We start from the raw sequence: 27,566 nt of genomic DNA on the forward strand, positions 1-27,566 counted from the left end.
TCACATCCCTTAAGCTAGTCGCTGCGAGAATGCTTACACTAAAGGGGTCGCGGGTGAGAAGCACCGGAAAGAAACGACACTGTGACGACAGAAGGACGATTCAAATGTACATTTCGGCTGAATGTATGTAAAACTCGCGCTAGGGGCCTGGAGGTCTAGGAAGTGGAGAAACTGGACTCTGATTGGCTGGAGGTAGTGGTAGAGGGCTCGCTCCACCGACCAAAAGAAAAAAAAGGAAAATCTGGCTGGTAGCCTAACTTAAGGGGCATAGGAGGTCACTTGCGCTCCGAAAGCAGCGTGCTCCGTCGGGGCACAGGCGAAAAAGACTCGAGGTTAGTTCACAAAAGTCCCGCAAGACGGACTAGCTTACATACAGGCTTATGCCTAAACCTTATGGGAAGCACTAATTTGCGCTCTGTCAGGCTAAAAGAAAAATAGAGAGAGGTTCGGTGGCGGCCTCTGTACTAAAGTAAAGAAGTTGGCATCTTCGCCACGAGATGGCGAAGGCAGACCTTTCACCGACGAGCAAAATGTCCTTGATTTCGGCTCGCCGACAGCCGAGGTTGAAGCCCGGTCAGTGCTCTCAGTGAAGTTACTGGTAAAGATGAAGGGGGTATCTTCTAGCGCGCGAGAAATGTGTTAGGGCGGGCACCTTACGTGCCCGACAGCCCTGGAACATTAGAATAGGGCATGTCTGGAGCTGCTAACCTAAGCTGAGCTCTGGGAAGAAGGCTACTGTGGGAGGACGCTGAGAAACACATTCTCGGTCACGAAGCCGGACACTGTTACTTGTCGCATTAATGGTCTGAGGCGGGAAGAACAATGATGTCTTATACTTGGCTGGCGAAATCACAAAAGGCTTCGGTCGCGGAGCTGGGAAAGTAGCGGGACTTTAGTAGGAAAGATTTGATCAGAATGATCAATGGGCTAACAATTTTTCTATTAATGGTTTTAGGTGAAAAATAAATTTTGCCAATTATTTCAATTTTGCAGCACACTCCTTGTTACAATCTGAGACCTCGACCATGACAGACACAGCTGTGACATTTATCTGGTTCATGTGTAAGCATAGAATAAGAGGCGCCCTACCCATTCTTTTGGGAAGGAGATTGGGGTAGTCATGCATCCTGAACATCTCCCTACCCAATGGTCTGGCACTGGTTCATGGATACTCTTGAGACCACGAACAGGCACCTACATTATCTGCCACCAGGCATTTTAACGATACTCATGGAGGACTGAGGAGATGCTGCAAGCATGCGCAGCAGGCAGTGGACTCCGAACTTGTATTATGGCCGCATGCACATCAGAACGACCTGACGTCTCGGTAAGGAACAAGGAACTGCGAACCTGAGCCACAATAAGATATCAATGCTCTCCTGACCCCTGTCTGTATCACCCAGGACATTACCTTGCTCTGCAATCTAAGCATCATAAACGGTCTATTGTAACGAGGCTTGAGCAGCAAGAGAGAAAAAATTAAGGGTAAATGGTTTCCTTCCTTAAAATATTTTACTACTTCAGTTATCTACTTTGTTCGAGGAATTGAATGCAAATCCCAACCTGATTTTCCAGTTCACACTCATAAAAATTTTCAAGCTCCAAGCTGGAAATTTTAGGTCTAAAATAATGCTTGGGGTCATTATGATTTTCTCTGCCTTTTCGGCAAAGATTACATCTGCTATGGGCCTGTCAAATAATGATAGATACTATGTTTTATTCTCTACAGGATTCATCAAAAGAAATAATTACAGTAGAACCTCATATATCCGACCATGACGGGACCGGGCCATGGTCGGAATGGCCAAAAGGTCGGATATCCGTAGGAGCAAAAAAAACGCGTTTCCCAGCTATACAGTTTGTACAGTAATACAACTTTATTTGTAAAAATGTTGCTGTATACATTTCGAACATTTACTGTTGTTAAATTATAGATGATAAGATGAATACAATGTAAGCAAACCTTATTTAAAGAATTCAGTAATGTATTTTTGTTTCAGTTTTGCCAAACTTGATTTTGCGGAAGTGTCCCTCCACTTTTTTTGCCCATAATACGTTACGTTACATTAAAAAACATAGAACAGTACAAGATTATAGTACGAGCACATTCTACACCAACAATGTCTGACCTTACAGTTTGCGTCACTTTTTCAAGTCTAAACAGGCTCGCCAACCACGGAGACTAGGTCGGATATCCGGAGGAGTCGGTTGTGGGAAGGTCGGATATGAGGGGTTCTACTGTATTCTGTTTCCTCTTGCTAGACACGTTGCCAGCTATGTCCTGGCCCCACGAAAATAATAACATGAATGGTCCGATTCTTCGGGAAGCTTGTTTATAATGTTCTCTGCTTTTTACCCTTTTTTAAGCACAATACATAAAATCACCTTTACTTACAATAACAGCACATCTTACTTATTAGTATGCTTGTTTTATATTTTCCTGGATGCCTTATTTCCATATTCGAACACCTTGACATAATACAATTGGAGAATATTAAATTGCTTGAACAGGCCTAGTATAAATGTTTGACTTAACATTCTGCAACAATTTCGTATAATAGGGCAATGTGGGTTGGGGAAGAGGTATTTTGATTAATTACTTGTTTCAAAAACATAATCAAACCCATAAACAATGGTTCTGGCATGTTTATTTCAAGCCATGCCATTATATAAATAGGTTTATACTCACTGTTGTCAATTAAATATCAGCTATGGCTACCTATTTATAGTAAAAGATTGCTTTATATGAATTATGCTATGACTGAATATTATCATTCCATAGTCAAACACTCAAAAAGAAAGTCTCAAATTCGTCTCTTATCCTGCACCTTGGTCCCAACACACTGCTTCGCACCAGTCACTGTCTGATGCCCCATCTTCACACATGATGCTCGTCCTGCTAGTACTCGCCAAGGATGGCCATTTACCCTCTCCACTTCCTCTTTCTCTCGAGTCTGGGTGTTCACTCTATAGGAAGGACTCGTAGCCCTCAGAAGTCCCGCGTCATCAAAACCTCCGACTAATCACTCGCAGCTGCGAGAACAATGCTGCCATTTAAGCTACATCACACAATGGTTCTCTCAGAACCCACAGAATGTTCCAGAGAGTAAAGCGCCCCAGACTCCAAGGGATGGGCGTGGTTGCTAATGGAAGGTCCATGCAGTAGTACGGTAAGGGGGGAGGTACATGTGTCCAGGAGGTGATCCCTTGAATCCCTCAGGCTGGCACTCCAGGCTGGCTAGCCAAACTCGTCTCTAGCAGCCTCGCAATACAGTCCTCTTCTTAAACCCTTTCGTCCCGAACATCTCCTCCAACATATTCTTTCGATCTATCAAAATGAACCACCTTTACTATTTAATAGTATTCTCTTCCTCTTTTATATTTTCTGTTCATTTGGTCTCGGCAGTTCATAAGTGCCTTCCCATGACACTCGAAGTTTTGGGCCATCAGCCTGTCTTCAACCGCAGCTTGCAGCTGTCGCCTCTCATCACCTGGCGACCACATCACGTTGTCCGAGCTGGGCCAGCTGACGCTCCTGTTGGGCCCAGCACTGCACCTTACCGTCCAACTTTTAGCTGGCGTCTTCCCTTTCATTTTCTTATCTGTTTCATTATGCACCGTCACTAGTTCACTCTGTATTTCCTTCTGACCCTTTTCTTGGATCTTCATTTCATCTTGGATCTTGTAGCCGGCAAACCCTCAACTGAAAAGGAGAAAACAGGGAGGGGTTTTTTACTATAAAACCCACAGCAGTGGGGAACTGGTGCTGTAACAAATGATATAAATCCTTACAAAAAAAATATTATTTATTATAGTAAATGCCTATAGAGCGAAAACATATTAACAAGGTTATGTAAATTATTTAAAATAATCATGCGCTTCTCGTGCATTCCCGCGGGATGCAATATAATAAATACAATCATTCATACAATTTAAAACAATTTAAAACAATGTGAAAATAAAGCGGCGTGGTGGCGAAGCATAGGAAGTAGCACACAAGTAATATGGGTCGCTAGGATGAAAGCGAAATCAAGAAAAGAATTATAAAGCGGCTTGACAAGAAGTGTCGAATGCCATCGTGGCATGCCCATATACAACCGCAGAAATATTACGCAAGCTACAGGTAGTACTTGGCGTGAGCAAAAGAAACTAAATTCAAACAATGACCTGAAGGGTCCAACATAGATAGCAATTACGAAGATTACATATCATGGCAAAATACAAAGGTGAAGGCATGGCCACAATGCGCAGGCCAGAATACTAGATCATACTAAATACAGAAGCTAAGTTTCACAGCCGAGTACATACCAGAACGCGATGCCACGCCCACAGTGACAGCCTTCGAGTCAGATGACAGAGAGACTGCGACATATAAGCTAGGAGCCGAGTATATATAGGCCCGGTACAACACTCGTCAAAGCGCGCTGGTGAGGCGGGGGGAAGGGAGGAAGTGGGGGGTAGGAAGGGGAGGTTGGAGAGGAAGGGGAAATGAGGAGTGGGGAGGGGAAGGAATGCTATGCAGTGCCCACACTGCTTCAACCCCCCTCCCTAAAGTGTCCCTGCCCGGAGAGCCAGAAGATCCACACAATGAAGAAAGTTCATGACGTTGAAATCGGAGACTGGTGGCAGCATCAAAATGCAAGCTTCAGGATCGCCGCGGCGATCAACGAGATGGCTTCGAACATAGTCACACGCTACGCAGGTCGAAGGATGCTGAAGAACAGGTCTTCAGAACAGCGGTAGACGACAGCCAGCGGCTGATACGGAGTAAGAAGTCCAGAGATGAAGTCGGTGTTCAGCCCAGAACAAGGGCTCGGAACAGGGCGGCCCCGCGTGTCGCAACCACCCAGGCATGGGAGGGGACTCCAGCAGGGAGCACAAAGTCGCAGTGCCTTAGCAGGCTGAAGAAGGGGTCAGCTTCGATGTCCAAGACCCACCAGGCAAGGGCTAGGGGCAGCCACGGACTCACGGCGGTGCGAGAAGCACTCAGCCGGAATCAACACAGCCGCTCTCCAAGACCCAGAAGCGGCGAAGCAGCATCAAGCCTCCACGCAAGCAGGAAGCCGCCAGGCAAGCTCATGGTAGCACGATGAACGGTAGCACAATGGGCTCTCATAGGCAGGTATCACCAGTAGGGAGGAGGCGATGGACAGAAGGCGCCACGGAGACGTCTCTCGGCGAGGTGAAGCTGAAGATCGCTGACTGATGTCGGGCACAGCAAGCAAGGGTAACAGGGAAAAAAGGATAGTGCACCAAACTAAAAAAAGGAAAAGGAGCCGCAACACCATGCACAAATCCAACAAAATACAAGCTGCAAACACAAGCTTCAAACACATGTTCCTAGGAACACAAACACTTAACAAAAGGCCAATAGGCTAATCTCATATGAAAGGTACAATAACAAAGATATAATACTGCAAAAAAAGCTTACAACAAACCCATAAAAAATATATTTAACGAAAGGTTTCACCTGGGTTACATGAGCCTTTCGAAATTTTAAACTTGCGCCTACAGCACCTTAACAAAAGGGTATTGAAACCCAAAAACTTGTCGAAACAATAGGGTCCCTCATAAGGAGGAAGTAATTTCACATTTAATTGATCAGCCATCTTAGGCAATTTAAACACTCTGCAAAGGACTAAATCCCCAATCTTAAAACCATGAGGAGCTCTAGCCTTATTATAATTGTCAGAAACAGCCTTACGGGCCTTATGAATATTACAGGAAACCGTGTCGAGTACACGTTCCAATGCCTGGGCGTCCAGGCTGGTGTCGAGAGACGGCAAGCCCCACTGGTTCAGTAAAGGAACAGTAAGCTCACGGCCCAGGAACGGGATCGAGGGTGGAAAACCAGTAGCTGAATGAAGAGCAGAATTAAGTCCGACGTTGATATACTCAATGTCTGAATCCCACAGAGTCTGATCAGACCAGTAGAAGGAAATCAGGATGCTTTTGAGAACCTTATTTTGCCGCTCTACCATGTTGCCCTGCGGAAAATAAGCAGAACTATAAATAGGTTTAACGGCCCATTCAAAAAGAAAATCTTATAGATAGTAGACTGAAAATACTGGGCATTGTCAAAAAAATCATACATGAAGGACCGAACAACTTAAAAACCTGCTCCTTAAGCGCCTTAACGATAGTAGCAGCATTCATGTTTCTAAGAGGTCTAAGGGCCTAATCTGGCCTTCCTCAAGGTGTCCTAGGACGGCTCCAAGCACATTGTGCGAGGCATCAACCTGAATGGCAAACCGTTTACTAAAATCGGGTAGAATAAGCACTGGGGGTGAAGACTTCAGCACCTGACAAAATTTCTCTTGTTCGGGGCCCCACTCAAAAACTGAATCCTTCTTACATAAGACAATTAAGGGCGCAGATAAAGAGGCAAAATTATTAATGAACCTGGAGAAATAGCCTAACATACCCAAGAAGCGCTGGACTCCCTTTAAGTTTATGGGCCTGGGAAACTGGATGATAGGGGTAATCTTGTCAGGATCCATAAGGAGGGTACCTTGTGAAATAACATAACCAAAGGATTTAACAGACTTTTCCCTAGTGTAATCTTCTTGGGGTTAACAGTGAGAATGGCCCCTTGTAAATGAGAAAGAACTTCAGTCAAGTGAGTAATGATATCCTCAAAAGGTGTTACTAAAAACAATGTCGTCATCGACATAATTAAACACATAATCATACTTGAGATCAGATAAGACATGATCGAGGATCCGGCTCATAGCCTTACTGCCAAAACTAACACCCATAGGTACACAATTAAATTCAAAATGGCCAAAAGGAGTTGAAAATGTGGTATACTTGCGGCAACTAGGATCTAAGAGGCACTGGTGAAAACTTTGATTCAAGTCAATAACCGAAAAATATCTGGCCTCACCTAGATTTTGAAGAGCAGACTCAACAGTGGGGTGCGAATAAACATCGTTTTTAGCAATTTTATAGTTCAGAGGAATGTAGTTATGTACCATACGCCAGCTCGCACCATCTTTTTTACACACTAAAAAAGTGGGTGTGCAAAAATCAGATGTAGGAGAAATGACACCAGCGGCTAAGAGCTTATCCACGATGTCACGCATGGCCTGCAGTTTAGGGGGAGAAACCTTGAGATATTTAGCGCGGACGGGAACTTTATCCTTTAAGTAGAACTTATAGGGCAAAATGTCACAGCGTCCTAATTTAGAGGTGATAACATCGGAAAAGGCGTGAACTAGGTCGGCAATAGCCTGTCCCTGAGAAATGCTATCAGCATCGCGACACTCAAAAATAACGGAATTACTAGGCTGCGATCGTAAGGGAACTTTCACAGAAGGGGCAAAGTCAAACCGGAGCTTACGCTGGCCCACATGCAGGACACAGCGAGTCTTGCTCAAAAAAACTAAACCCAAAATAAAATTAGGTGAAAGACCAGGAACAACAATAAACTTCCAATTCCAGGAAAAATGCTTAATCTTAAAGTGAATAACCACGAACTTGTTTGCGCGAAGGCACTCGCCATTCGCCACACAAATATTAATCTGACTCTCAGAAAATACACGAAAAGAAAACTTAGGAAATGTTTCAATTAAAGTCTGGAGAAATGTCTCACTGATAGCCGAGCACGTAGCACTGGTATCAACCAGGGCCGAAAAAGAATGATCGTGAATACACACGGGCAAAAAATTCAGAAAAACAGAGTTAGAGGCTTTCCTATAGAAACGACAGAAACGACCACTTTTCCGTCCTGTCAATGGCCGTTTCCCGGACAATTACTCCGGTAATGACCCAATGCCTTACAAGAAAAAACATCTACGAGCGTTAACATCAACGCGTGCCTGACCACAGTCCTCAGTCACATGTCCAAACACGCAACAGTTTGCGCAATGAGCGCGAGTGTATGTTGGAACACCCTGTAATTGCTGCGCAGAAGTGGCAACAGCGCCGTCAGTCAAACGCCGACGCGGCTGTGTAGTCTCAAAAGGCGGGGCAGATTGACGGCCACCGGGTGACATTACACTAGCCGCGTCGCCAGCGGGGAAGCGCGAACGCGAGCCGCTGTTAAACCTATGTGGTGGCGAACGCCGCACACGTGAGTTGTCATGAAAGTGAGGCGAAAAAGAAGAATGCTGATGACTATTATCTTCATGCGTGCATAAAACACCAGAGTCAGCATCGTGTGCGTCTCTGCCACGAAAATCTGAGGAAACCTGTAAGCTGTGAAAACCCCTGTCACGAACACGTGACGCGGACGTAGACCTGGGGGGAGGCAAGAACTCAGCCTCATATTTAGACACCGCTAATAACCGCACCTCTACCTCACTACCCCAAGCACGCAAAGCATCAAAGGTAGTAGGTGGAGCTAACATATCACAGTGGGTGAGCACATGAGGTGCAAAGTTGCCTAAAATAAGCTGTACTAACTCAGGCTCAGCCATGTCAATTTCCAAAACATCGGCATAGGAAACAACCTCATCAATGTAATGAGTGACTGATTCATTAAGACGCTAAAACCTTAAAATCAAATCGTGCTTACACGCGTCCATGACACGCGGCGGACACACAGCACGAAGTACCAACATCTTAAATGTATGGAAATCTACCTTCTGTACAATAGCCTCTGTCAACCTAGACACATACACGCCAGTACACTTACTAAGCAGAGCTTTCATAAAGGCGCCAGCTGACACCAAATTCAATTTAGCAAAGCACTCAGCCTGTAAAAAAAAAAAATCTAGAATAGGCCTGGGCTCACTATCACTCAACACAGGAAGGGATTTGAGAACAGAGAAAAAAAAAAATTTTTGGGAAAAGGAATTATCGGGAGCCAGACTTACTTCCAGTGTGGCCTGCGCCGACGGAACACCAGACGAGACGTCACTGACCTCGCGTAAGAATTGAACGATCCGGGCGCGCATATCAGCCACGGTGTCGCTCGCTGAGGCAGGCAGCTGGTTCTCCTCGAGATACCGTATCAGCTCGTCGCGGTGAAGCCGGTAGATCCAACTGACTCCCGAGCCGCTCATGGTCATGAAAAAAAAATACAAGAAAAACACACAGCAAAACCACTGCCGAAGCAGAGTTGCGCAGAAGTTGTAGCCGGCAAACCCACAACTGAAAAGGAGAAAACAGGGAGGGGTTTTTTTACTATAAAACCCACAGCAGTGGGGAACTGGTGTTGTAACAAATGATATAAATCCTTACAAAAAATATATTTATTTATTCATAGAAAAATGCCTATAGAGCGAAAACATATTAACAGTGTTATGTAAATTATTTATAATAATCATGCTCTGCTCGTGCGTTCCCGCGGGATGCAATACAATAAATAAAATCATTCATACAATTTAAAACAATTTAAAACAATGTGAAGATAAAGTGGGCGTGGTGGCGAAGCGTAGGAAGTAGCACACAAGTAATATAGGCCGCTAGGCTGAAAGTGAAATCAAGAAAAGAATTATAAAGCGGCTTGACAAGAAGTGTCGAATGCCATCGTGGCATGCCCATATACAACCGCAGAAATATTACGCAAGCTACAGGTAGTACTCGGCGTGAGCAAAATAAACTAAATTCAAACAATGACCTGAAGGGTCCAACATAGATAGCAATTACGAAGATTACATATCATGGCAAAATACAAAGATGAAGGCATGGCCACAATGCGCAGGCAAGAATACTAGATCATAATAAATACAGAAGCTAAGTTTCACAGCCGAGTACATATTAGAACGCGACGCCACGCCCACAGTGACAGCCTTCGAGTCAGACGACCGAGAGACTGCGACGAATAAGCTAGGTGCCGGGTATATATAGGCCCGGTACAACACTCGTCAAAGCGCGCTGGTGAGGCGGGGGGAAGGGAGGAAGAGGGTGGTAGGAAGGGGAGGTTGGTAAGGAAGGGGAAAGGAGGGGAAGGAATGCTATGCAGTGCCCACACTGCTTCAATCTTCTGCATCTCTTCTGAGCTGTTGTCAATCACTTCTTGGCCTATTTTCATCTCTACTTAGTCGATATTCACCTCTACTTGGCATTTTTTCATGTCTTCTTGTTCCATCTTCATAAATTATTTTTGACCTTTTTTAGATTCGTATGGGGGTACATATTTTGATGACATAAGTATGCTTCCATTAAACAATTTTGAATAATTTTTAAATTTAACATTTGTTATTTTTATATTTTTTTGATTGTTTTGAAATGGAAAACGGCAGGATTTTAAGATGGCGTCTTAAAGAGTTTTCTCGAGTTCAAAATGGTGACAATTTCTTAAATCCTTCATGGCAGACATTGTTAGAACCAAGATGACCGTCAATATTGTAGCCAGGGTCAAATATCAAGGTTATCAGGCGTTTAATTGAAAGGTCAAAGTCATCCCATATGACGTCATACAATATGGCAGAGCCTCGACTCCTGCGTCAAAGGGTGGGGTTTCTTGCCTGCATTCTTGGGTAACAGATGCGGAAATCGAGAAGCGTTGACGGACACTAATTATATGTTTTCTTAATTATTCGCAATAGAGTAGACTTGAAGAGCCCTTATATACTACTCTCATCTTAATTTTTTATTATATCTGTACCTTCAAATCATTCATTTGCGAACTTACTTTATAATTTTACGAGTTCAATAAAATTCACCGCATAGCCGTAATCAGAACTGATGAATGATCGATAAAATATGAAGACGCTCGTAACTATCGACCAGGGTAAAAGATACTACAATTCTCATTTACCCTTAGCTATTAGTTCCATTATTGTTAAATGATTTAAGAAATTTAATTGTAGCATAAATTATTTTCCTCCCATTAAAAATAATAAGTTGAAAATAAAGATAAGATAATCTTATTTAGAATTTAAATCAACTTCACAATCAGTGCGGAATGCGGCAAAGAGAGATTCGCCTAATAACGAAAATTCCATTATAAAATAATCCAACCCTAATTGAAAAATTTAATTTTCTAACATTTTCGACAGATTTTTCTTTGTTGTAGGTCGTGTTTACAAGATTATTTCAGTTAGCATTAATCTTAAAAACTGTTTCTATGAATAAAGTCATTGTTATTAAAAAATTATATCAATATTTAATATTCACACAAAATATAGGTAATTATATTTATGTCAAGATGCCATAAGTTTGAGTAAGACTGAATGTACAGATTTGCTATGTTGGAAAAAAGTATAAGTACCCGTGACGGAATCTAATTATAGTTCCACATTTACGCAAGTCAGAGCTGACAGAAAATAAAATCATGCATATAGTTAATGGGCAAGTATCTTATAAAAGTGCAAATTTCTCAAGTGGATCCACTATTTATCATGAACTAACTGCAGTACCCGGCGTTGCCCGGGCTGAAAACAAGGTGAAGGGGACCTGTTTCGAAATCAGATGTAGTTATTAATTGTATTCTTAATTTGAATGTCAAGTGTGCAAAATAATTTATAACACTTTCAGATCCCGACAGACATTGTTCTGCCAGTGTATGGTTATTTACCTGTATATATAGAAAAATTGGTGGTCTGTATGTAATCTAGACTTTATAAAGCACTATAGAAAAAAACTGAAAAATAAGAGATTAATAATATTGAAATGATTTCATTATCTAGATAATGCTCAGCATGCATTGCAATGCCTCATTCAGTTTTGTTTTGTAATATGTTTAAAGTAGTTACACATATAGTACAAATCATCCATCCATATCTCTAAATATAGATTTATCTCTATTTACATCTATATATCGCTATACATCTATATATCTCTTTATCTAACCCATTTCATTCTCTATACCTCGCTCTATCTCAACTTATCTCTCTGTCTCTCTCAATCTCACTCTGTATATATATATATATGTATCACTATCTGTCTCTCTTTTATATTTAAATTAATTGTCTCATGCGTGTGCACTTAGACAACAAAAACAGACGAAGTACCGCTATATAATATGAAATAAACACATTTTTTTTTAAATGATTCGTGCTCCAACTATTGCAAATTGTTATACCGTCTCAGAAACATTCACGGGCATCCGCATATCAACTCACCAAAATTTAATCGCAATCGGATAAATGGTATAGGAACGCATACGGCACAAACAAACGAAAATTGAAGACATGACATACGCATCGAACGAAGGTGCGTTTAAAATTCAAGGCAACTCTATCTATTGACAAAGTTAAGAACCAAACTGTTATTAGCGCCTTTATTTTGCTAGCCGCTGCGAGCTCCACTAAGCGGGCTGGCCTCACCAAGGAGAAAAATGTGAATTTGCAAGACCTTACTATGTGTATGATCGTGTGGCAGACATAGAGAAATGACACTCACTCACTCACTATGACCTATGATTTTTTCTGTTATAAAATGAAATTTTCACTTTTTCACTCTTTAAGGATGGAATTTCGTATTAATATGTAGCCTATGTGTTATTCTGATCTCTGATGTATAAGCTATATTATTGTAAAGTTTCAATAAAATCCATTCAGTATTTTTTACGTGAAAGAGTAACAAACATCCATACTTACAAACTTTCGTGTTTATAATATTAGTAGGATGTACCCAAGCTTGGTATTAGAAGGATTTTTGAATTATACACAGTATGTTAAAAAATTATATGGATTTGCGCAATAATACTTAAAACGACCGGACTTCTAATAAATTTTGTAAATAACTATCAGTTTAAAATAATTTACGGTTTATAAAATAATTTTTAATTAACATATTTCAAAGAGACCACTCCGTTGTCTTTTATGATCGATTTATTCAGTGCATTGTTAAAAAAAAATTACATGCAATGCCAGCAAGAAAATATCAAAATCTTATAGCCGTACTTATGATTAATCGGTCAGTTGTATCAAATAAAACAGGGTAAATGGTGTGATATATTGTTGCGGGTCCGCCACATTGAATTGAGACATTACGTCAGCCATTTTGGTAATTCTAACCTTCAAAATTGACTCGTGATTTACACAATTGACTAAAATTTCACCAATACTGACTCAAAGTTCACCCAAAATGACTCAAGTTTTCTCAAACCTGAATGTAGCTTGAACGATTCTAAAAGAGGCATTCACGACTCTTACCCCGGCTGTCATCTTATAATTCTAGAACACTTATACACCACGTATGTCATCACGAATTTAGGATTGACCGCCATCTTGAAAAACCGTAAGCTAGACCAAAAAAAAATTCTAAAAAGGTGAACAAAATTATTAAAAATATAATTAAATTTTTATACAAATCCACTTACCTCATAATCAGGAGTCCTCTGTTCAAACCCGGCGATTGCAAATCTGAATAATCCTTCCCGCATGATGTCCACTCGCAGACTAAGCTACCAGGGCATATGTTACTGCAACCAGTGTGATACAGCCACATTGAATGCTGCCATGTTGAATGCCACCATATTGGTTTTTGTTATCCGCTAGATTGTCAGCTATCATAGCATCCGCCATAGTGTTGCTATCTTGGCCACCATCTTGAATATCTGTAAATATCAACCAAACATTTCAGAAAAAATTCTAAAATGTATTAAAAGAAATTTACCGATTGATACATGGATCAGATAAATAACCGTCCTTTGTTCGATCCTTGATAAAACAAAAATTATTTTACCTTACAAATACTTATAAAAATGTATTTAAATAAAAAAAAAACACTCAATGAAAAATATTATTATTACATATTTACCGTAGCAAGTCGAAGGCCTGTACAATACTAACTGAGATAAGAAAAAAAATTAAACTATTTAGAACATAAATTCTACTCTACTACAAGAACTCATACAAAGACAAGTGATCCAACATGCGTTTCATTCTGTAGTGACTTGACTAATTCTCAGGTCCTGTTTGTTCACTGAAGACAGCATCCAGCCATATTGTTATACCAAGTACTCTTCTTCTTCAAGGAAATGTTTCTCAATACATTATTTATCATACTGCTTCACTCAGTTGGAACTATAAATGGCAGTATTCATCGCCTGGAAAACACGGTTCTTGAACTGCTCTGGTTTACTTTGTACGCAGTTCAGCCATAAGTTATATTATAAAGATCGATACTTTACTGCGTCGTTCGTTAGCTGATCTATAATATCAAAGCCTTTTATGTTTAAAAAATTGTGTTTAATTAATTCAAGTTATATAGATACTTAATGAATTTTTAATAGGTATTTAAGTTTAAATAATTTTTGCCTCGACCAAGGATTGAATAAACGCCGGCTATTGATCTAACCAATAAATATATAATTAGGTATTTTTTAAATACATTAAAAATATTTTCAAAAATATCTTATTTATATTTACAGATTTTTAAGTTGCTGGTCAAGTTGGAAAAGAAAGCGGACACTATGATTAATTACGATTCGTTGATCTATGTTAAGTGTGCTCTAGCGGATAACAAATTAACCAATATGGCAGCATCCAATATGGCTGCCAAGATGTCACCCTGGTTCTTTGATCTGCTTGTGGACGTCAAGGGGGAAGGATTATTTAAGGTGTTTATAATTTTGACAATTTTCAACGATTTTTTGGTTGATAATCGTGCATTTTCAATATGGCGGCTAAGACAGCAGTCATGATGTCATATAAGTTGACGGAATGTTCTAGAATCCAAGATGGAGGATAAATGAGAATTTAAAATGGCGGAATTTAAGACGTTGGAATATTCTGGAATACACAATGGTGTATTTAAGTAAAAAAAGGAGGATTTTCTAGAATCCTCGATGTCATCCATGGTCAAATTCACCCTAGATGGAGGCCGAGGTTGAAAATGACCTCAAAAGGGTCGAATTAAATTTTCTAATGTTATTTAAACCTCTTTTAACATTTTTCAAGCCAAATGCATTTTTTTAATTCAGTAATTTTGGGGAGTTAATCAATTTAGACGGTGGAGCTCACCGTGCCGTGACAAGTGCGATAGTGTATGAGTAGACTGGCCTGGTAGAGCGAGTTGCCCGACACGAAGGCCGCCACGTAGTGCGAGCCGAACTTCTTGACGAAGCGAGCGACGCTGAGCGGGTCTCCGGGCAGCACGGAGTCCGCCGCAGCCGTCACGTCCGGCTCGACGGCGGCGCCCGGGGCTGGCGGGGCGAGGCGTCCCGAGTCCCTGTAGCGCGCCACGCGCAGCATCACGTAGCTGAACTGGCCCGCCGCGTAGGACACGTTGATGCCCAGGTGGCGCGCCAGCGTCTGCCGGCCCCAGCTGGCGGTGAAGGCTCGCCACGGCTGCTCCAGCAGCTCCATGTGGAAGTCCCTGAAGTACGCCTGCAAGAGCCAGAGTCCCTGTAGCGCGCCACGTGCAGCATCACGTAGCTGAAATGGCCCGCCGCGTAGGACACGTTGATGCCCAGGTGGCGCGCCAGCGTCTGCCGGCCCCAGCTGGCTGTGAAGGCTCGCCACGGCTGCTCCAGCAGCTCCATGTGGAAGTCCCTGAAGTACGCCTGCAAGAGCCAGAGTCCCTGTAGCGCGCCACGCGCAGCATCACGTAGCTGAAATGGCCCGCCGCGTAGGACACGTTGATGCCCAGGTGGCGCGCCAGCGTCTGCCGGCCCCAGCTGGCTGTGAAGGCTCGCCACGGCTGCTCCAGCAGCTCCATGTGGAAGTCCCTGAAGTACGCCTGCAAGAGCCAGAGTCCCTGTAGCGCGCCACGCGCAGCATCACGTAGCTGAACTGGCCCGCCGCGTAGGACACGTTGATGCCCAGGTGGCGCGCCAGCGTCTGCCGGCCCCAGCTGGCTGTGAAGGCTCGCCACGGCTGCTCCAGCAGCTCCATGTGGAAGTCCCTGAAGTACGCCTGCAAGAGCCAGAGTCCCTGTAGCGCGCCACGCGCAGCATCACGTAGCTGAACTGGCCCACCGCGTAGGACACGTTGATGCCCAGGTGGCGCGCCAGCGTCTGCCGGCCCCAGCTGGCTGTGAAGGCTCGCCACGGCTGCTCCAGCAGCTCCATGTGGAAGTCCCTGAAGTACGCCTGCAAGAGCCAGAGTCCCTGTAGCGCGCCACGCGCAGCATCACGTAGCTGAAATGGCCCGCCGCGTAGGACACGTTGATGCCCAGGTGGCGCGCCAGCGTCTGCCGGCCCCAGCTGGCTGTGAAGGCTCGCCACGGCTGCTCCAGCAGCTCCATGTGGAAGTCCCTGAAGTACGCCTGCAAGAGCCAGAGTCCCTGTAGCGCGCCACGCGCAGCATCACGTAGCTGAACTGGCCCGCCGCGTAGGACACGTTGATGCCCAGGTGGCGCACCAGCGTCTGCTGGCCCCAGCTGGCTGTGAAGGCTCGCCACGGCTGCTCCAGCAGCTCCATGTGGAAGTCCCTGAAGTACGCTTGCAAGAGCCAGAGTCCCTGTAGCGCGCCACGCGCAGCATCACGTAGCTGAACTGGCCCGCCGCGTAGGACACGTTGATGCCCAGGTGGCGCGCCAGCGTCTGCCGGCCCCAGCTGGCGGTGAAGGCTCGCCACGGCTGCTCCAGCAGCTCCATGTGGAAGTCCCTGAAGTACGCCTGCAAGAGCCACTCGTCACCAGTACCTTCAACTTGATCTCAAGAAAACTTATTATATATTTCCCAACTACCAGCCGCCAATAAGCCGCTGATATATTTGCAGCCATCTTTAAACTTTAACTATAAACCTGAAATACTAAAAATAATTCAAACAATTAACACATATATACATATCGATTCGATCGATTTCCGCCCTTGGTTCAATCTTTGTTAGTGCTTAAAAGTAATTAAAGCTTGTAATAATAGCAGTATACAATAGTTCCTCCGGGGACAGGTTTCAGGCTGTGGTGAGTGGTGCCGGGTCAATGACTGATTGTCATGACATCACGGAGGCCATCTTGGACCCAAAAATTCCTCCAAAATGACTCAAAATGACTCAAAATTCTCATTATGAGGAAAAATTTCTCGTTTGCTTCCTCAAAAATTCAAAAATTAGGAATTCGAAAAACCTCAAAAAGTCTTTTTGCCATAGAAAGAACACATAATCCTAAAAGTGGCTTAATAGTGTTAAGAGGTAGCCGCTTTAAGCCGCCGAGGTCATGACCTTGAAAATTAGGATTCCATTGCAGCCATTTTGAATCATGACGTCACCGTTGCAAATTTCCGTTACGGCCACCATCTTGAAAATCCGTAATTTTTATGTTAGAAAATAAGGAAAAATTTTAAAATTTATAAAATAATAATCAATCCAAAGGAAAAATAAAAATTTAATAAAAAAATTATTTAAAAAACATAATAATAAAAAAATGTACACTTACGTCATGCAGCTCGGAGTCCTCGGTTCGAACCGGGCGAGGTCAAAAATAAAAATGGCGATCGATCCTTCTCTCATGGTGGCTGCAGGCAGACTGACCCCCACAAACTTATTTCAAAAGTATATATTTTGTCACCTAGTATGACATCATGTTCGCCATCTTGAAAATCTGTAATTTTTATGTTAGAAAATCGGGAAAAATTTTAAAATTTATAATAAAATAATAATCAATCGAATTGAATAATAAAAATTTAATAAAATATTACTTAAAAACTACTGTTGCACTACTCATTACAGTAACCATCTTGGATTATATAAATGTTGCAAGTTTCGTTATGCCAGCCATATTGGTTGAGTACGATGTCACCGTTACACTTTACGTTACGACCGCCATATTGGATCCTATTAGTGTTGCATGTTTCTTATGGCAGCCATCTTGTAAATCCGTAATTTTAATGCTAGAAATTCCGAAAAAATTCCAACAAAATATATTAAAAAAGCCTACTTCAAATGTAAAGTTGTTTAAACGATTTCAGTCCTCCGTTCGATTTCCAGCTAGAGTAAACCAGTAATTTTTTTATGTATTAAAAAAATTCTCAATAAAAAGTAATAAAAATGTCTTAAACCACACCCAACATTTTGAATTATGTCACCACTGTATCAATTATCATTACGGACGCCATCTTGAAAATCTTTATTTATTATCCGATTTTAATGAAAAAAAGTTCAAAATTCATCAAAAAATTAACTTATTAGTATTCCGATTTATTACATCGAATCCCCTCCTTGGTTCGAAACCAGTAAGAGCAAAAAATAAAAATATATATCCTTCCTCCATGGAAGCTACCTAGACTGACCTCACACCAACAATACCAAGGTATGTATCGTCAGCTGGTATGACGTCATGTCCGCCACCTTGTCTTCGTCTGATGGAGGCCACCATCTTGTTTTTGTCTGCTAGTGTGTGCTAGCACCATGTTAGTATAATTTTCTGTTCACCATACCTTTGACCTCGACTGTTAGCATTGAACTTTGACCTTGACCTTGAAATTTTTCTTTCACCTTGAACTTTGTCCTTGATTTTGAAATTTGACGACTGTAACGACCATCATGGATCCGATATTTTGTGTTTAGTACTCGCTACCAGGAACGATAGTTAACATATATTACCTGCTAGAGGATATTACCACCACCTTGTTTTCGTCTGCTGGAGGACTCCATCTTGTGTGTGTACTTGTCTGATAGAGTAGATTACCATCATGCTTGTTTAAGTTTAACCCGCTAGAGTGCATTTATCATTTATTATTACTGTGACACCCGCCATCTTATCATTTGGGTGCCATCATGGTAATTTGTAATTATTTAGCTAGAAATTCAGGAAACAATACAAAATTCAATTAATAAATGTTTAATCAATATACTGATTGATTCGATCGATTCCAGTCCTTAATTCGATCCCTGGTCGATGCAAAACATTTAATTTTATATCAAAAATAATAACTTCAATAAATCATGTTCAAAATCCTAAAAGAGGCTTAAAATCAACTACTACCATCATTCTATAAGCCATTGTATGGACTTCGTCTTTACGAGTTCATATTTTGCCGCGGAGTGGGTGTCACCCCTCCCTCCCACTTCCCCCTCCGTTCCCCTTAGAGACGTCATATTCCTTCTCTCTTTACATTTTGCTGGTCCTTACCCTCCCTTAAGCTTTGTGCGCATGCGCATTCCCTCCTGGGGCGCTGCATAAAAGACCTTGCAGAGCGTTTCTCTTTCTTCTTAGTAATTGAAATGTAAATAAGGTCACTTCATCAGAGCAGCTATGGGTTATTAGCTAAATAAATGTAATTTCTTATGTAAACTTTGGAGTTAGGTAGCGACGTGGATGTCCGACCAGCATGGTATGTTTTTTTTTCTTTTGAGGTTTGTCGAGATCAGTAGCAGTTTGTGGCACTGTTAAGGAATGTAAAGTAACGATTATGTAAAATAGTTGTTTTTTTTAATTGTATTTCGGCTGCCACTTCTAAATTCCCTTTGGCTCTGAGTTTTTTCATTGTTCGTATTTTTTGATGATTATTACCATGTTGAATCGTGTCGTGTCGCGTGCGTGTTTTGGGACCTCATGTTTTGTATAGGCCTATTGCCTTATAATTTAAATTCATGTTGAGGGCTTCAGCTTAATAGTTTTTCTTTTGTATCATGTCTTGTTAGCTGGTTTTTGTCGTTGACTACGATTGCATTAGACTGTCTCGCCTCGAGAACGCGCGTGTTCATTATGAGGTCTGTGTCGCCTAAGGCGGGTTCACTTCTTTAATGGTTGTTAACATTTGCGTATAATTATAATCTGCGTGAAAAGTACTCACATCTAAACCAGAGATAATAATGTTATGCTGTAGGTCTCTCTTTGTTTTTAAGGAATTATAATATGATAATTATAAATGTTGTGCAATATATATTTACTTGATAAACTTTTCATTGAAACGTAAAACAAATAAGGAAATAATAAATGAAACAGTGTGATATTATCTGGCTTTATCAATCTTGATTTAACACACCTAAAGTCCACTCTCTGTTTTAGCACAGGGCCCTTTGTAAGTGTCTTCTGAGCGCCGTTTGGAGGTTGGTTTTGGAGGACTGACTCCAAGCCCCCCCCCCCCCCCCTTCACAATTACGACTGCCATCTTGGATATTTGTATTTATTGACTTATAAATTCGGAAAAATTCCAAAATTCACCGAAAAAATAACTCATTAATTATTTACATATTGAATCGATGGATTCATGTCGACGGTTTGCTTCTTGAACAGTGACAAGTGTATCTAAATATTAAATAAATGTTATATTTTGGTTTCCATTACCTTTCATGGAGTTTATCAATCATTCACTCTACGAAAAACAACTCAAGACAATATACGACAATGTTCGACGAATTAAATACGTTGGTGATAAGCCTAACATGAAAGTATAGTTTTTCGATACTTAGAATAACCTCTAAACCGTTCATGTACAAAGCCATACATACATATACACCAAACGTCTTCGGACCGCGAGAATGGGTCATAAACAATGTCAGACGTAGAGACCAGTCATTTCCGAACCTCACGACTTTCTTCATCGAAAGCTAATTATAATTAATTAAACCAACGTTACATGTTTTTATGCTTACAAGAGGACCAAGAATCCCATCAAAAAGGCAGCACATTTTGGAAGCACCATCAACAAAAAGGAAGCACCATCAACCAAAAGATAGCACATTTGGAAGTACAATAAAAAAGGCAGCATATTTGGAAGCACAATCCAAAAGGAAACACATTTTGGAAGCACAATCAAAAAGGCAGCACATTTTGGAAGCATAATCAAAAATGCAGCACATTTTGGACGCACTGTGAATCAAAAGGAAGCACAATCTACAAAACGCAAGCTTATTTAACGAAAAGGAGGTACATTCTCAAGTACATTCAACTCGGTAGGATGCAATCGTCATTGTTACGTCAGGATATAATGTCTCCATCAGTCTATGAATCCATCAGTTTTTTGTTCCATAAGACATTGGCTTTACTAGTCATTGGCTCCAGTAGTATAGGATAGGGGCTCCGGAAACACGGGTTCTGGGTGTGGAGCCGGAGCCGGTGTCCGCCATCTTGGATTGTGACGTCACGGCGGCCATCTTGGATGAGCGTAACGGGACACAGCGTAACGGGACACAGCGTAACGGGACAAGTTTGACCTTGACCTTTGACCCTCAAAATTCGCCAAAATTTGGCAAAAATTGCCCAAAATTCGTCAAAATTTACATTTCTGTGGAAAAAAATTCCGCCAAAAATTCTCAAAAAATTCCACAAATTAAAAATTTCTCTTTTCGAGGGAAAAATTCCCATTTCGAGGGAAAATTTCCCGTTTTTAGTCCTTAAAATCCCAGCGGCTAGAAATGTCCATATAGAGGCTTAAGCATCCATGTCTACAGCCTCTGATAAGCCTCTGACGTCATCATGGAATATGTCATTTTGAATTATGACGTCACCGTTACAATTTTCGTTATGGCCGCCATCTTTAACTTTTTTATTTATTATCCGATTTTAATGAAATTTGTTTTAAAAATTATAAAAAAAATTAAATAATAAAATTTTAATACATTATTTATAAAAATTGTACTTTTACGACACGGAGTTCGGAGTCCTCGGTTCGAACCCGACGAGTGCAAAAAAAAATTAAAAATGGCGACCGATCCTTCCCCCTAGGTGACTGCAGGCAGACTGACTCCCACCACTTTTTTTCAAAGCATATATAACATCATCTAGTATGACGTCATGACCGCCATCTTGTCTGCGATGCTGGAAGCCATCATCATTGTATCGTCGGCTAGAGTGCACCGACGCCATGTTAGTTTAATTCTTACCTGCTAGAGTGCAGTAATCATTTATTACTAAGGTGTCCGCCATCTTGTCATTTGACCGCCATCTTGAAAATCCTCAATTATTTAGCTATAAATTCGGGAAAAGTTCCAAAATTCATTAAATAAATTTGTAATCTATATACTGATTGATTGGATCGACTAAGGTCCTTGGTTCGATCCCTTGTCGATACAAAACAACTTTAATATATTAAAAAATACCACTAAAGTGTAAGGTTTGAGTAAATAAAAACACCGCAAGTTCTTTTAAAAAATACTTTTATTACATACATACTACACTACTAAAAGTACAAAAAACATACACAGACAAATTACTAAAGTTTTGTGGATTTCTCGATTTCCGCATCAGCCACCCACGAATTAAAGCGAGGTGGAAAGCCCCACGACTTGACATAGGACCATCCATTTCTTCGTTTTATAATCTTCTCCACCAAGTACGTATCGGGATACAACGTAGGCTGAATCTCTTCGGCATAGAAGCCTCCACGGATAGGTTTGTGGTCCAAATCTTCGAGGTAGTAGGTCCTAGGCTCTGATTCACGAACATGTGTCACACGGAAAAGTTCGGGACTCCAGTTTGCAGTGAAACCTTTCTCAAAGATACCTTTCTGCTTGGAGATTCGCACAATGTCACCGACGTTAGCTTTACGCTTTCGTGGATCTTTCTTCTTCATGTTGGAAAACACTGTTTGAAGCAAGCGATTGTCCGTTACGTCCTTTGGCTTCATTTTCGTGGTAGAATGCACCGTGGAATTATACTCGCTTATTAGTTTCGGCAAGATGTCAAGCCACTTGTAATTTCCGTTAGCCGTGAACTGCCGCCACATCTTGGAACGCAAAGTTCTGTTAAACCTTTCGACAACGGAGGCTTTGACGTTACTAAATGTAGAGTAGTGTTTGATACCATACTTCTTCATCAAAGCCTTGAAGGTTGCATTGTAGAATATTTTCCCGAGGTCCGTTTGCAGGTGCGACGGTACACGTCCATCACGCAAAATATTGTTCATGGCCTTGGCTACGTCAGCTGCAGTCTTTGATTTGACAGGTCTAGCCCAAGCGAACTTGCTATAAACATCGATGACTGTCAACATGTACTTGAAACCTTTATTCAATCGGGAATACGGTATCATCTCAACAAGGTCCGCCTGGAATAAATCGTCAATTCCACGAACTATGACTTTGCGACGAAGGTATTTCCGTCTAGCAGGAGCATGAAGTTCGCGAGCGATTCCGGTTCGACTCATTGTATGTATCCGGCTTCCTTCAGTTCTTCAAGTATGGAGACTATTTCGTTGATGTGCGAATAGTTTCCTACACTAAGCGATGCATGTAGAATTCTAAGGCGATCAATTAATTCATTAGGGTCGTCCCAATATACATAGTCAAATGTCTGACCACTTTCTAGCTTTTTTAGACCTTCGCCATGTATTGTTAGTTCACTGAAGAGATTAGCGAGAATGTCGATTTTTTCATGATCTACGTCTTTATATACACCACTATCTGGATCGTTATCGCGAAAATGTGCATTGGTTAGCTCTAGCAGTTTTTTGTACTCTTGTAAGTCGTTGTGAGAATATCCTTTAGGCTCCCTGCGAAACAGCAATTCGTACAGACCCGGAGTCCCGCGCGTTTTGAACTCTGCTACGCGCACGATATTTCCTGGTAGAAAGTCTATTTCTTTAGCACCGAGGAACCATTTATTATGTTTTCTGTACACTCCGTAGGTCGTTTCATTATTCCGGCTCGTAAACGATATCAGGTATGGTCGAACCATTGCATTAACTTGATGTCCCTTTTTCGGTATTTTTTTCTTGTGCATGGACTCTGTACTTGTTAAGTCCTCTTCTTCTCGATCTGGTTCATACCTTCTCTTCTTTACAGTCGGCATTTCATCTTCAACTTCTGTCTTCACAATGATGGCTGGTTCTTCCTTGTTTTTAAGTTCATCGAGGCGACTAGTGATTGGTTTAAATATCTCCTCATTTTCCATCTAACGTGCAAGTCTGGTTCGTCTAGCAAGTAAATATTTTTCGCGAACAGACTGTATAGCTCGATGAAGGTCACTGGCCAGGTCCGACATTGTACTGGCTGAAAACTTATTGCAAGACCTCCTCTTATACTTTTTTTATTCGTTCGCAGAAACTTTTTTCTTGTGCTTGGCCAAATCTGAATTTGTTGACAAGTGAGATAGTGATGCTTTCAGACTACTTTGAAAAGTCCTTAGATCGTCCCGTCTTTGTGCATTCGATACTTCGATCATGTCGCGAATGCGAGAATCCGAAGCTTCCACACGCTGGTCGATGGCAACGAGATACTCTAGTAATTCCTTTTTCACCCCGTCTATTTTTTGAGCCAGTAGCGAAATGTATTTGCGGATAACGTCGTCATGAGACTTGAGAGCAGTACGTAAGTCTCGACTGCTACGTCCGAGCTACACATTCCCGGCTACAGATTTTGCGGCCCCGGCACTAAACTAGCGAAAAGGTTAGCTCGCGGTGACGTGGGCATTAATTCTCTGGACGAAAAGTGCAAGCAGCACGATATCGCATATTCATTAAGCAAGGATCTGGAATCTAGGCACCGGGCCGACGAGATATTGGCACAGGAAGCCGAAGATATAAGCAAATCGTCGAACGCGGGACTAGGAGAGAAAATCGCAGCGTGGGGCGTATCTAAGATCATGAAGGCAAAGACGAAATTAGGACTGGGTGCTCGTCGAACCAGCTCCATCAAGTCAAAGACTAACTCACGCAAGACCAAGAAGCGCAAGACTGGCGCAGGCGTGCAGAAAGCCAAGCAAAAATTACAGACTCTCGACAAGAAGATTATAGGAGGATTTCTTCCTTTGCTTTTGCCTGCATTGGGTGCTCTCGGCGGCCTCATCGGTGCAACGAGCGGTATAGTGCGGGCAGTCAACACTTCGAATAATGAGCGCAAGCAGTTAAAAGAAGCACAGCGACACAATGCCAACATGGAAGCCATCGCCATCGGTAAAAAAAACGGCGCAGGACTCTACTTGCAAACTCACAAGACAGGACGAGGCATGAGGAAGAAACGAATGAAAAAATCCTAAGTTATTTGCCGAAACGTCCGCTCACCAACGTAGATTTAATAAAGTACGCACGCAAACTGAAAATACCAAATTTCCGCGGCGTGTTTATGCGAGACACTTTGCCCAGTAAGCCAAAGACACGTGAGTGCGCCATAATTAATTTAGACACGTCAGCGGGTCGAGGCACGCACTGGGTGGCCTATGTAAAGACTGGAAACATGGTCGAGTACTACGACAGTTTCGGTAATTTGAGGCCTCCGCCAGAACTGCGACAGTACCTGGGCCGGTCCACTACATTGTTTTACAATTACGAAACGGAACAGAAGCCTAATCAAACAAACTGCGGACACTTATGTCTTCGCTTTTTAACAAACAAAAATTAGCTGACAAATAAAAAAAATTGCTACTTAAAGGTTGTGCAGTGATGATAATTTATTAGTCATGTCGATAACACTTACCCTGACAGGTCACGCATCTGAGCTGCGGGCGGTTCATTTCCCGCCTCTAGATTTAGACGGAGAATGGTGTATCGGACTCGTAGATTTTCAAACGTATAATGCCATACCGAACATTGACGAGGAAAACTGCAAGATCTGCTTCCTGAAAAGCGATGGGACCGCTCATGAAATACAGTTACCTGTTGGCTCTTACGAAATTGACGACATTGCAAATTACATCAGGGATATGTTACCACAGGATGTAGACTTTCAACTGCGTGGAAATCCAAACACTCAAAAAAGTATTCTAACATGCAGTGAAAATGTCGACTTTACGAAACCTGGCACCATAGGTACCATGCTCGGATTCGAATCAAAGGTGTATGATACAGGAAGAACGTACGAATCTACGCGCGCAGTAAACATTTTGCCTGTGAATGTCATAAGAATAAACTGTAATTTGGCAAGTGGAACGTATCTCAACGGAAGACTAAGCAACATGCTGCACGAGTTTTCGCCGACGGTCCCGCCAGGATATAAACTGGTCTAAGTACCGCAAAGTATCATTTACGTTCCAGTCGTCGTGAAGTGCGCACACGAAGTCGTCGTCAGAATCGTTGACCAGCGAGGACGATTGGTGAATTTTCAAGACGAAGAAATTACATTACGGCTGCACTTGAAGCGATGGGCATAAAGTTCGTAACACCGAACAGTTATAAAAGAAGTCGTATTGCCTTGAATAAGAACAGTTCTCTACCAGACATTGGTGCATTAACACCTGACAACATAAAGTATCTTCTCAGTATTGGACAAGTGCCGAATAAATATGGAAGACGAAATCCTCAACGTGGAAGATCCGGTCATTTTTGATGACAGCATTACGAAAATGGAATTGCACGAGTACCAGCCTTTCCTGCTCGGGCCGTACGCACTACCATCGGAAGTACGCATTGCAGTACAGCACTAAGATATTTGTACTTTACCTTCGCAGTCATTTCTACGTATAAGAGGCACGCTTACAAAAGCGGATGGTACACATCCGACAACGACATCAATATCATGCAATGGTATTCTTCACCTAATCGAGCGCATTACATATGTACTCAATGGCGTCGAGGTAGACCAGACGAGAGATGTAGGCATAACATCTGCTATGAAAAATTACCTTTCGCTCACTCCAAATGAACTGTCTGCTGCAAAGATGGCCGGTTGGGCTCTCGAGGATGAATATAAGCTTCCGGTTTATGCCGAAGGGAAGTTCGAAGTTTGTGTTCCTCTGTCCATGCTTCTTGGATTCGCTGAGGACTACAAGCATATAATCATTAATTCGAAACAAGAGCTCGTACTGCTTCTAGCCAACACGCACATTAATGCAATTGTCACCGCTGCAGAAAACCCTCAAGATGTCTCGCTAACACTACAGTCTATCGAGTGGATGCTGCCCCACATCCAAGTGAGCACCGTTGAACGAGTCAAGATGTTGAAGAACATAGAAAATGGCAAGAACTTCGATGTGCCATTCCGATCCTGGAGCCTGGAAACTTATCCCGGCTTGCCTCATAGTCAGCGTATCAATTGGATAGTAAAGTCCAGCTTCGCTACGGAAAAACCAAGATACATCATCGTCGGGCTTCAGACCGGAAGGCAGCTCAATGCAGGAGTAAGTCGCTCCGTATTCGCTAACTGTCAAATACGCAATGTAAAAATATTTTTAAACAGCGAAAGTTATCGGTACGTTGACATGAACATGGATTTTGAAAGTGGAAGATTTCTTCTAGCATATCAAATGTACGCCAAGTTTCAGCAAGCTTACTATGGGCAGAGACAGTCACCGATACTGAGTCCTGACAGTTTCAAGAACAAGGCTCCGTTAATGGTGTTTGACGTTTCCAAACAGGATGATCGAATAAATTCAAACATCATCGACTGTAGGATCGAGATAACGACTAGCGGAAATATTCCCCCAAACACCTACGCTTTTTGTCTGATACTTCACGATCGGCTTGCTTCGTACAATTGTCGAGACAAACTTGTGAAAATTCTGACATAAATACTGTTTCGTTTTCGATAATAATTTAGTTACGACCGAGCATTGCTAGCGACAACATGTACTGCAACCTGCAAGGTTTCCAGAGTCAAAATGGATTCGTGCTCAAGGAAATTAGCGTCACCTCCGGAGACAAGACTCGAACACGCACTTTCCGACCTCCGTATCCGTGGAAACTACTAGACGAAAAAAGTAAACGTTCGAACGAATGGCTATGTAAATATTATCACGGACTAGAGTGGGACGAAGGAAAAATTCCGTACCACCAAGTGAAAAACACTATTGAAGATTTACTACTGCAAAACGAAATAATCTACGTTGCTGGACCTGAACAGAAGAAATGGCTGAGCAAGTTGTGTGACGACGGAGCAGCTCAAATCGTAGATATACAGACCGACTACGGTTGT

At 42.1% G+C, this 27,566-nt stretch overlaps 1 protein-coding gene across 2 annotated transcripts in view; it reads right to left on the reverse strand.

The window, feature by feature from the left end:
- The window catches only part of LOC134533314 (torso-like protein), a 336,387-nt gene that overhangs the window by 25,342 nt on the left and 283,479 nt on the right, over positions 1-27,566 (reverse strand). The window contains exon 3 of one of the 2 annotated variants that reach the window (XM_063370800.1): positions 14,862-15,227. In XM_063370800.1, coding sequence (XP_063226870.1) covers positions 14,862-15,227 — 366 coding nt within the window. The remainder of the gene's footprint in view (positions 1-14,861; positions 15,228-27,566) is intronic. The other variant, XM_063370801.1, reaches the window with a different exon arrangement.

The sequence above is a fragment of the Bacillus rossius genome, chromosome 6 (genome assembly GCF_032445375.1).
Source record: "Bacillus rossius redtenbacheri isolate Brsri chromosome 6, Brsri_v3, whole genome shotgun sequence".
Taxonomy (NCBI): domain Eukaryota; kingdom Metazoa; phylum Arthropoda; class Insecta; order Phasmatodea; family Bacillidae; genus Bacillus; species Bacillus rossius.